The following is a 12,229-nucleotide window of genomic DNA, read 5'->3' on the forward strand; positions in this document are numbered from 1 at the left end:
AACGTAATTATGTTTTCTTTGGTTTTCTGTTTTCCAAGCTCTGTGATTGGTTCAAAGACGTCGTACAACGTGCTCTAACCAATCAGAACGAACGTGCTGTTTTTTCCACCAATCAAGAGCAAAACCGAAACGACCGCGTCTTGCTGGCGCGAGTTTTCCCACGCTTGGCACCGGCTGCATATTTGTTTCGAGTTCTGATTGGCTCATTTCGTTCTTTTTGTATATTTCCATTGGCTAGTAGTGATTACTTGCTTTTGGCGTTTTCGAAAGTCATTTGAAAAATGCCCGGCAAGAAGTTTTTGTAATTGCATGTAAATTGCATACAAGTAAAGGTTGTTGTTGTTGTTGATGTCGTCATCGTCGTTGTTTTTAGTGTTGTTGCCAAACTTTTATTGAGCAAACCATCTTTTAAGTTTCGATCCTAACATGCCTTAAAACCACAGGTGAACTCTGTGGTTTTACCTTTTCAATAGTTTAAAAAGTCTATGCGGGGAGACACTTAAAGAAGGCAGAAACTGACTGATTGTGTCCAAGCAGATGTACTACCGCCGAAACTACTGTTCCTTGGAGGAAGGAATGTATAATACCTGGTTTTTCAATGATTTTTATATATCATAAACAGAAAAATAAGCTGCTTTTCTATTTAGCTAAAAGGAAAGAATTTCAAGACATCTTGGTTTTTGTTGTAATTGTAAACGAATTAATTGGAATTGGAAACTCAACTCTAATTGTATTGAAACTAAAATTGCACCATTCTCATTGTTACTGTGACCATACATTGTATTTTGTACTAGTCATATTGGATTTTGTCTTGTGGATACGAGCTCTAAGTAACGATATTAATCCACGATCTATTGGACATTTTGTCACGTGACGTTTACCACCATACGTCGCGGGACAAAACTTCAAACGCAATTATCTGACAGAAATTCCAGGGAATCAAAAGTTGTTTAATCTGAGATCTTGATAAAGAACAAAAGCAGTCTTAATTCAAATGTACTTGTAATGTTTTCTTTTCTATATATACAACAAATTAAAAAACTTCAGAAAAAACAAAACAAGAAGACACTCATTCCTGTCATTCTTTGCATTCTCTTTATGCTCTCCTTGTTTTGTTCTTCCTTTTTCTTTTTCTTACTTATGTAGCTGTTCTTGTTATACTAATTGTAATTGCTTCTGTTTTTCATGCAATTGACAGTGCTAGTTGTTCTTGTTAGTCTTGTTCTAAGTCTTGTTGTTGTTCTTGTTCCTTTTTGTTCTTCTAATCCTCTATTTTTCTTCTTGTTCTTTATCTTATTCTGCTTGATGTTTTCTTTCTTTTCTTTTTTATGTTTCTCTTCTTCTTCTTGTTATTCTTTTTTCTCCATTTACTATTTGTATTCAAATCCTTGCCGTTATTCCTTTTCTTATCAAATTCTCTTGAGGGAAATCCTTGCACATGACAGTGAACTGTCAGTATGATCCTTGTATGTCATTGGCTCATGCAGGGAGCGCACTTATCTTAACACCTTTTTTATTGAGGTATTTTTGAAATGTTATTCGCCACTTTGCATTTTCTGAAGTTCAGTGTCAAAAGCACTGGACACTTTGCTTGAGCAGCCACAAAGGTTTGTCCATTTTACATTTAACGTTGGCCCTATACAGCTTTAGACATTTATTATTTTTAGCTAATTAAGATGGCTTCTAGTGAAGCTTTAGCAATAGTGTTAATTAAGAAAACACTTTTAGTACAAATTTGTATAGGTTTTTTCAATAACAAAGTGAGAACACTGTGACGTCAAAATTCGTTGCCATAGGAACGTCAGAAGAGGTGAAAGATACCCTATTCTTGACTGTTCAAGGCTAATAAATTGTAAACTACTTGGTGAAAGTTTTTGTTTTTGATATATTTTTGTCTAACCAGCAAACGAGACATTTTGAAAATTTTCTAAAAACCTGTTGGCAGAGATTTGAACTACGTTATTTTCTCATAAATTTAAACTGGCTCTGAACTATACCTACAGAATTTTATTACAATTTTGATATAATGTCCGTTTTGTCAGTTAGACAAAAATATGTTAAAAACAAACACTTACACTGAGTAATTTTCAAGTTATTAACCTCAGGATGTTAAATATACCAATACCAAACATTCTCTTTTCTCAACATCATTTGTGTTGCTACGACTGAATGTCAAAGACAGGCTTGTCTAAACCATTACGAGCCACCTTAAGAATATTTTGCATTTATTTTTAAATTAATATGGAATTTTTCCGCTCTATTAAGACTAAAGTCAAATATTTTCGTGGCCTTACCATTTGAAAACACAAAACAGGTTTCCCTTTTTTTAAGAACTAGCCTAGGAGGTTGCTGAATTAGCCCCTATGCTTAAATGTATCCCAGGTGAACGAGGAGAGCTGGTGCGAGGGGAAATTTAATTTGTTTCGCGGTTTCGCGCTCTTTTGTATTTTCGTCCCCAGAGCCATTGGGGTCTCTTAGCCCGTGGGGCCTTGGTAGCACGGGCTGAAAAATCCGAATGGCTCTGGGGATGAGAGAGGCCCCTTCTCCTCCCTGCCTCTTGGCTGTCACCCTCGCCCCTACTCCCTTGGTCTATTTTTTGCCTCGCCCCAAGTTTCCTCGCCACTTTTGGTCTAACTTAGCGAATTCGGGTATCTCTCGCCAAGAAATACGTCTTTCCAGTTATATTTCGGTACAATTTCGCACTAAATGAATTAAAACCAAGAAAAGGGTTTTTATAAGACACGAGACCTTTATTCGTAATGTTTGGAGGGCTACTTATCAGTCAACGTGCATTCCAACGAACATCTATTTCAGTTATAGAAACCACAGCGGATCGCTTGACCAAGGTAAGACCTAAATATAAGTTAAGTTACGTTGTTAGTAGCGGCATTCTACGTTTGGACAGCTTGGATGTCGCTTTTCGGCCGAGTTTTCTTTTCGCGCAAAATTTGCTGATGAACACGTCATCACTATGGGAGCCCGCGCACGCGACCACGCGCGATTCGTTCGATTCTATTCACACGCACGAGTCGACTCGCACGCGCAATTCGCTCGCGAATTATTATGCTCCACGTTCCACGTTTGCCTTTACGCTCCCAGCCGCAATTGTTTGAGAGGAAAGAGAGACTGTTTTAACTCTATAGATAGCAAAAAGCAGTAGTAAAAAGCCTAAACTAAGCCGTATGATTTCCAAAGATTGTGTCCTCGTTTTGTTTTGAATTTAAAAACGACTAATTATCTCTGAGTCGCGAAATTCGCGACTCGTTTTAGCTGGGATGTTATCGCCAAAATTAAAAAGGAGTATGCCGAGAAAGAAACGTTAATAGTAGTAGTTTTTCATGTAACAGAACATACAAGTGTCGAAATATCCTTATCAAATTTTTGGTCTAGATTAGCCCTTTAATGGCAAAATTGTGAACCCGAACATTTTGCTTTACATGCACTTCAGCTTACAATCGCTTTGCTAATAACAGGAATCTCTTCAGTTAGAAACTTAAATTTGTGTTTTGTAACAAGTACTGTTCATTTGGCAAAAATGTTTGCCTATCATTTTCATTCGCTTCACTTTGCAAGATTTGTGCGCAAATAAAAATCGTTAGGGTAGAAAAAACAGAATCTGTAAGTCTGAAATATGTTCAAACAGTTCAAACACTTCTACTCGAAGATGAAGGAAAGGTTTCGTGTGCTTCCTTAGTTGTACCTAGAGACTGAAAGGATGCGCCCTTTATTTAATGAATGAAACGAGAAGGATAACTGTGGTGGCAAAACTTTAGTAGGAGGAAAGGAACGAGTAGACGAGTGAGAAGCGCAGAGGCGAGAAAGCGGTCTCTTTAGTAGTCAATTGCTTCTCTGAGAAACATCAAGGATTAAGAAACTCAAGTGCATAGCTATCACAAGATGAATATCTTCGAGCTTGGATTCTTTAGGTAATCCTTGAAGTTAGGTAGTGAAGAAAAAAAAAACTCTTTTCGCATCTCTCCATTTCACTTAAGTTCTAAACAAAATTGAAAGGAGTTTCTGTGTAACGAGCTGAATAGATCAAAACAATTAGTTGGATTCGACCAAAACCTTAGTTGTGCATTTAGTGTTCCAAAAAAAACTATAGCTTGTATTTGGATAAACCAGAAACCTATAAATTCTATATGTAAAAGTAGTACGACAGAGGCGAAAATTATACTTTCCCGAAAACACCAAAAGTGAACTTAATGGTATTTTTTTTGCAGAAATGCTTGTTACATCTTAGACTCGCTAACTGGGGGAAGTTACAGAAGGCATTATTTAGTTAGGCAATAGATTTCGGGTGATTGTTATCGCATGGTATATTAAAAAACTCTAAATAAGTTTTCATATTCAAAAAACTCAAGTTTTACCAAAAAAACGTTTGGCGAAAGTTCGAGGTAACTCGGCCGAACACAGATATCTTATTTCAAAGACTGTTGTCTTGGGGACACAGGCATCCATTAATGAGGAAGAAATAAATAATGACACGTAGCGAGATAAATAAGTTGGTCTAAGTTGAATTTACAATGATTTTAGAAAAATTTGAAGAAAATTTGGCGGCCTTAAACTTGGCAATTACTGAACGAAATTACAGGAGATAATCCAGAAATCAGCATCGTCGGTAATGCGAAACGAAAACACCAGGGAAAACAGAAAGAGCTCCATGGCCAATTTATAGAGACTCGCTGGTAATGAACTAAATGAGTAGCGAATAATAAACAAAACAGACTAGGATTGCTTTCTGTTCTGAATGTAAAGGCTTGCTATCAGACTGTAGGATATAGGATTTTAACGCTGATTTTCACTCGTTTGCGATTCCCTTTACAGAAACAAGAAGCGAACCTGGGATCGACGAGGAATTCGGGAAGAGCTTGAGGTGCGAAACAAAGAAATAGCGGTACAATGGAAGGCCCAGCAACACGGTAAAGTAACACAAAATACTGATGGAGGGACATAGCCGAGTTTACAGATCAACCAACGTACGGCCACAACCGCCTCTAATCGCTCCAGTCCGCTTTGGAGGCGGCTAATGTAACCAAAGCGGTGCCAGAAAAATCGCGTGTCTCGTTCTTCTTCCCCATTCCGAGGTTTCGATTAGAAAGACGAGTTTACGTGGCAGCGAGAAAACTTTCAAAAATCTCCATTTAAACGAGACTGTCTTATCAACAAAACGAAGACGCGAAAGAGAGGATGAAGAAAAACTCGAGACACTGAGAAAGTTGGAATTCCAAAAGATGAACCACACGCAAGAATGGTTGAAAATGAATGAAAGCCTCAAGACGCGACTCTCTGTGAGCAAGTTGAGTTTTGCGGATATTAAATACTGTTCCAAGTTGGACGTATATTTATAAACAGCCGAGGACAGCGAGGAGCAAAATCAGAGGACACAGGCAAAGACGAGGGATTCGGGAATGACGAAACACTGAAGAAAATGAAGGTAAGATAAGAAGAAGCTCAAAAAGTATTAATTCGTAACAGTTACGGAGTACGGTCTTGAATATAGCAAGATTTACTACCCGGCAGAAAAACTAAGAATAATGTAATTGAAGCCGAAATAAAATGAGTATGAGAGTTGGACAAGAGATTTTTTCAGTTATATCTGACCGCGCGGTCGTCGAATCTCGCAAAAATTTTGGCGAGTAAAATAAAATTTTACTGTCAAGAGCGCACGCGAGTTGACTTGTGGCACACGAGAGTTCAGGTCAAACAAAAAAATATACTTAAGAGTTTGTCTCAAGCACTGTTATTGGCCTTCCGAAGATATTTTTATGTTAAGCCGGCGCGAAATAAACTCGCGAACGAGAGAATTAAACAGCAAGGAAGTACGAGAGCGGGTCAGAATAATTTCTATGTTGCAAGTTTGTTGATTGGCACGCGCGCTTTCTTTTCGTTGTTCACAATATTTTGATTCGCACAAGGCAAATTATTTGGGATAAACTCGTCTAGAAGAAAAGCACAATTGTTTGGTCAGATAGAGCCAAGAACGACAGGAAGACCAGCCAAGTTCGGGCGTAAAATCGACAAAGAAAATATTCGAGACTTTTCAAGATGATCAAAAAATTGTTGTAATACGAAATTATTAAAGCGGTCCAAAAACTGAACCGCAGAGCCGCTTTGTAATTTTTGTTTATTCATGGCGAAAGTGATCGAAAGTTAACTGTCACCTCCTTTTTCTTTCTTATAAATATTCCGAGGTGAAACATTTTAGTCATTTTACGCTTTAAATAACAGACTGAGGCGCAAATTCGTTTCCCCTGATTTTGTATTACTGTAACTTTGTGGAAAATTTATTCTTTATTGTTATACAGAAGAACCGTAAAAAAATAAAGTAAAATAGTTCAGTATTTTTTTGATAAATTGACGCGATTATAATTTCCGGGTACTGCAACTGTCACATTATACAATAAAATGATTATTTTAAGTCTGCTTAAAAACAAATATTACCTCAGACACGAAACGCCAGTTTTTTACTGAAAACAGGGGGATTTAATTTCGTCTTTGAAAAGTTGTGTAACATAACGCTTATTTTTCAAAAGTAAATACAACTTTTTGCCAGTGTAGATACTTAAACAAGACACGTACTAGTCCACCAGAAGGCGAAAAAATAAGGAAGAAGGAAAAGAAAAAAATAAGAAGACCAAAGCAAGCAAATATGCCGTCACATTCTTTCACGCAATGTGTTTATTGATACTGTCGTACAGTAATTCGCTACGGGAATCTTGAATTCTCGCTTCCTCGAACAATTTTTTTAAATTTATCTAGACTGTTGTACTTTCACGAACTGAGTGAAGGACTGAAAAAAAGTAAAGCAGCTTAAATCAGCCTTACCGGGTTTCTAACTCTCGCCCATAAAATTCGACGCCAAAAATCGAAAAAGGCGAGGCAGACCGAAGCGGACAAGAAGGAGAGGCAAAATTCGTTTTACGTACGCTAACTTGAAAAAGTAACACTGTTTTTAGCTTGAAATGGAAACTATGGAAAGTAAACACTGAAAAGATAGGCCATTTTCTTTAGTTTTCTGAATCGGAAGTTTACTCTGCCAGAAAAACGGAAAGTTTTTTCTTTACTGAGTTGTATGTTGCATGGGAATACATTATGGGATTTTCGTTTCATTTCTGGGATACCAGTGTGACGACAAGAATACATTTTCAATATTTGTTTCCTCTTGGTTTATGTTTAAACTCTTCACAATAGTTGTTTGCATAAGAAGTCGAAACATGTTTTTTCTTTAATACCAAACCGAGGTCAAAATATTCGGAGATTAAGTTTCGTTCTGAGGTTTCGTGCTCAGATGCAGATAAATAAAAGCATTTAAAAAAACATAGGCGTGTGACTTTTCTTTTTTCCGATTAGCAAAAGCGGAGAATTTTCCAAACAACGTAAAATAAATTAATTAATACAGGTATTTTTCAACACTGCATAGTTCAGTACGTTGTCATATCAATTGTTAACCGTTAATTTCGAATTCTTATTCAAAAAGAGACCCATGCAAGCTGTCAGAAACTTACGCAAGTCATCGTTGCATATCGTCATTTTTTTTTTCGTAAAAGGAGCGTTTTTCAACTCTTGCCTAGAATAATAATTTCAAAACTCTTCTGTGGAAGTTTTAGAATTTTGTTTTAATTGTTCGAAAGACTGTCGCCTTAGAGGTCTATAAAGTTACGAAGACGCATTGCTTATTTTTTGTAAGAATGTTACCGAACAGGAAAAAATGTCTCCGATTTCTTTGTTTGTTATACATGTATGTCTTTTTTTTGCCTACATTGACTGACTTGCTGTCAACATTGACATTTGCCGCTTAGTATGCCGTGATCAAGAGCATCTCAGTTGAATACAAATAAAATGAAAAATAAAATACAAATAAATGAAAGAAAGATCTTTACCGGTCTTTTTTAATTGATCAACATTTTTAACTAGATTTAAATACAGGACTAGCGAATCTGGATGGGCTAAAGAAAACTCGTTGCCATTAAGGCAAGGGCTCGTTTCATTTCTTGTTTATAAAACTGGCAAATAAGGAATCGATCCAGTGGTCATAACAATTGATAATTACTTTTTTTACCTTGGGTTGTTAAACATTTCAATCCCCTGACACCTCAAGAATAGTTCAGTTTACATTTTTGTTGACGCGGGAAACATGTTCGCGAGCGCAAAACCTGTTTCACTTCAAGCACGTGAACAAACAATTGCTGTCTTGAAAGAAACGTTGCACATCTCTTGTAGTCAGTTGGTAATCAACCTTCAAAGCGTTCAGAGCTCCAGCAAGAACCCAAAACCTCCTTTTACGAGATTCAGATCATGAAGTTTGTCGCTGTAGCCGTTTTCGTGGCGTTAATCTTGGCGGTTAGCGTGGATTCCGCGTCCGTCAGCCTTTCCAGCAGCCAATTGACGCTCAATGGTAACGCTCACATTCAGTTTTACGGTCCTAGAGAAGCGGTTTGGGCTGGTTTGTCTGACGGTAAAAACTTAAATGATTCATTTCCTTGATATACAAAAACCACTTTTCTCTAGTAACACTGAGTAATTTGAAGGTCTTGATTACAACGTATCCGGGTATTTTGTTAGTCTCAGTAGTGCGCGAATCAACAGTGCGTGTTTAATTAATTGCTTGATCAGGGCAGATACACAAGAGTTCTTTCGGCAAATCGCTCGTGGATCCATCATTAATTTATGAATACGAAAACAGTACCAACAAAAATGATTAAAGACTCTGTGTCACGGATTTTAGGTAAATTAAGGCTTAGGAAATGACCATCAAATTCGTTGAAATATAAAAATAACCTCTTAAAACAGCGAAGGAACATTTCATAACCAGGGCCGTAACTAGCAAGAGGCAAGACGACGCACTTGCCTCGTCTAAATTTCTACCCAAAATTAAACACAAATACGTTTTGTTAGCAAAAATAATCCCTAGTTGTACAAGACTGATTTTTCTCAAGAAATACCTCATGAAAAATGTCTCTGAATGAGATTCATAGCTTCTAGATATCAAAATTTTCTGAAGGGGAGGCCCCCAGAACCCACTAGCAAGATCTTGCCTCGTCTTTGGCAAAGGTCTGGTTACGGCCCTGATAACACAAAACAAAAGAAGGTGCTGATGGCCAAAAGTGACGAAGATTGACATGGATTGCGATCTCGGGTTTTGAAATACTGTTGGGTTGAACAGCTTTCAAAGTTAATCTTGTTTGCTTGTAACTTTAAATTATAGTGCCCGGATCGGAGACACATTTGGTTGCAATGGAGCTATGGTTTTGTCATTTGGATCCATAGAAGTAATTTCTTTGCAAACATTTAAGTTTCGTTAAGTTTCAAAACTTACTGAAAGAAACTTAACTCAGCCATGACACAATCTCTTTAAGCAGAAAGTGAATTGACCTCAATTTGTTAACTGCCTTGAAATGAGATTTCAGACGCTGCTTCAAATGGAAAAGTCTCATTCAAATTTGCAAATCAGTGTCAAGCTCAGAAATGCATTTAACAATATCCTTAAACATTAACCGTAAAAGAAACCTCACTGATTTTATTTTCACTCTTCAAGGACACCGATATCCTATCATCAACAGCGGTGACCTCATTGCTTTACGTCTGGCGTACACTTCTGGTACATATGCCCCGTACTGGTTTTTCTGTGGTACAGGTGCGTGCCTTTTTAGAAAATGTCATGGCACTGTTATGCAATCATCATCATGGTCTTCCTGCTCGTCAGACATGATCTTTAAGATCACTGCCATGAATAAGATGGATGGTCAGCCTATCAACAGTGGCGATACGGTGATCTTTACCAACAAAGCCACTGGCTTAACCTCTGCTCTCCATTTGAGATGCGACGTGTCTTCGAGCTGGAAATGTCGCATGTATTCGTAAGTGTTAGATTCAGTATCCATCCATAGTTTCACTGCCGTAAAATGCTAGGATATAAAAGCTCAGAAGATACAAATTAGCAACTGTTTATCTATTACTATTTTTAAAAGGGTTGAAATGGGTTGTGAAAAAGTATAACTTGATACTTTAAATAACTGCATAAAGAAATCATCACTATTTCAGGGAAACATTTTTAAAACCGTTTTTCAGCCCTTTTTGTGTCAAAAAAAAAATCACACACGAAACAGCCGGTTAGTTCATTTTCTGCTTTATTTAAATGTAGCTGAATTTTAGCTCTTTAATGAGTGTAAATTTTTTTTTTCAGGACAACCAAGTCGATGACAGGAAACAACTGGATGTACTACGGCTATTCCACATTTCAGATCTTCTCCAGAAATGCTGTTGATGGTACTCCTGTGCAATATGGTGACATCGTGGGCTTAAAATACCCGTTCGGTGGCTATACAGCCTGGCTGAAACGCTCTGGCAGCTACTTTTATTCCAATAGCTGCAGCTACAACAATAAGGCGTCCTGTGCAGCTGTAAATAGTTACACTGGCTTCCAGATCTTTAAACAGCTGTGAGCTATGAACAGTTTAACTTTGACAGTTTCACAGTAAAATACAGTTTAACTTGCAACTGGCACCTTTGTGGCTGAAAGATTTTGGAGAGGTTCCTGTCATAGCGTTCAAGCTTAACAAGGTGTGTTTGTGCTGCGGAAAAAGTTGTTTGAGAGCCTTAAGCTCGCAACACAAGCATAGCGTGTTGAGTTTCAACTTTATGGCAGAAACCTCTTTAGAAGATTTCATACACATGGGCGTCAGTTGCAAGTTAAACTGCATTTTACTGTTTCTTGGAAACAATAAAAGAGTTTAAACTTGAAACAAAAGTCTGACATAACTTGTGCTATTAGACAGTAAGGATGTCTTTTCACTAGCCCTATTCGTCCCTTCGCAAGAAGGAAAAGACGTGAAAAAAGTGCTATTGAATCCCTACAAAGGCAAAGTTCACTTTAATTTTTGAAAGCATTTTGTCACTATCTTCTCAACGGACTTTTCGGGGGAGATGCTTCCAAGATATAAATTCTGTACCTTATCTGAGTCCTCAGAAGTTGCAGTTTAAAAGCGTTTAAAGTCGCTTTCACATAAGCATTAAAAACTATTATGAACTTCTTCCCAAAGCGTTTGGAAAAAAAGAAAAACAAAAAGAAAAATAGATTTACCATAAGGGTTTAAAGTCGCTTTTGCAAAGTATTGAAAGTTAATAACTTCTATCCGAAGTGTTTGAAAAAAGAAAGAAAGAAAAAAAAAGAAAGAAAACAAAAAGATATACCATATTACAGGGTCCCAAAAGGTGGGTCTCCTAAAATATAAATTTTTAGCCCAGAGCCCAATGCTTTTCCCTTTATGGAGCAGGGACAAAAATGTTGATCTTTGTCCCTTGGAGCCCTGAGACACTGTACTATGAAGTGCTGGTTTGGGGTCTTTTTTCTCTGTCGAAGGCCACCTTTCTGGGCCCTTGAGCCCTATACCCCTTTGGGCCCTAAATAAGAGGGTCAAATCCCCCCCTCCCCTCCCATACCGCAGGACGCACCCGTAAAGCCTAATGTGAAAGCCCTCACCTCAGCTGATCGTTTCTGTCGAGATTTTTCAACCAACTACAGTAGGTCATGTTACTTAAATGCATTGCTTGCCTGTCACTCTTTACGCCGATAAGAGCCTTGCATTTCTCACTATGAGTATGTTACCTAAGTTTTACCAGGGCCCGCGGCGTAACTAGCAAGAGGCAAGACGAGGTACTCGTCTAGATTCTTGCCCAAAATTAAAAACAAAATATGTTTAGTTGGGAAAATAATCCCCAGTTGAACAAGATTGAGTTTTCCTAAGAAATACGTCATGAAAAATGTCTCTGAAAGAGTTCCAGGGCTTCTAGATTTCAAACTTTTTTGGAGGACATGACCCAGAACCCCCTAGCAAGATCTTGTCTCGTCTATGGAAAAGGTATGGTTACGCTATACGGCCCTGGTTTTACTTATAAGTTATACAAAATGGCATTCAGGCAAGTAAAAAAAAAATCACTCTCTCTATACTTCATTAGTTTGGAGCAGAAGAAAATCTTATCATTTCTTTCAAATAGTATACACTGGCATTGTCCATATAAGTGAGAAAGAGAACACTTGCTATTAACATGAGAAACTCACTACACAAATACCACCATTTATTCATTGATGAATTAAAAAAATAACAGTTATCTCTTTTATAATTTTATCATGTATTTAGAAAATACCATCATGTTTTTAAAAAACCTTTCATTTCCAAGATTGATCAACATCAATTTTCTCCTTACATTATCAATATATTGTCAAACA

General features: G+C 37.4%; 1 protein-coding gene across 1 annotated transcript; it reads left to right on the top strand.

Moving 5' to 3' along the window:
• Nucleotides 1-8,140: 8,140 nt before the first annotated feature.
• LOC144646280 (uncharacterized) lies at nt 8,141-10,750 on the top strand. The gene is made up of 3 exons (XM_078505811.1): nt 8,141-8,458; nt 9,539-9,860; nt 10,187-10,750. Exons 1-3 carry the CDS (start codon nt 8,299-8,301, stop codon nt 10,443-10,445), a joined length of 741 nt encoding a protein of 246 aa, XP_078361937.1. The 5' UTR covers nt 8,141-8,298; the 3' UTR covers nt 10,446-10,750.
• Nucleotides 10,751-12,229: the final 1,479 nt, after the last annotated feature.

Source organism: Oculina patagonica, chromosome 3 (genome assembly GCF_052425735.1).
Source record: "Oculina patagonica isolate OP01 chromosome 3, crgOcupat, whole genome shotgun sequence".
Lineage (NCBI taxonomy): Eukaryota > Metazoa > Cnidaria > Anthozoa > Scleractinia > Oculinidae > Oculina > Oculina patagonica.

Excerpts from the sequence above, each read along its gene's own strand:
- LOC144646280 (XM_078505811.1), top strand. The coding sequence starts at position 8,299 with ATGAAGTTTGTCGCTGTAGCCGTTTTCGTGGCGTTAATCTTGGCGGTT. Across the intron at positions 8,459-9,538 it reads TTGGGCTGGTTTGTCTGACG|GACACCGATATCCTATCATC; the intron begins GTAAAAACTTAA and ends TCACTCTTCAAG. Across the intron at positions 9,861-10,186 it reads TGGAAATGTCGCATGTATTC|GACAACCAAGTCGATGACAG; the intron begins GTAAGTGTTAGA and ends TTTTTTTTTCAG.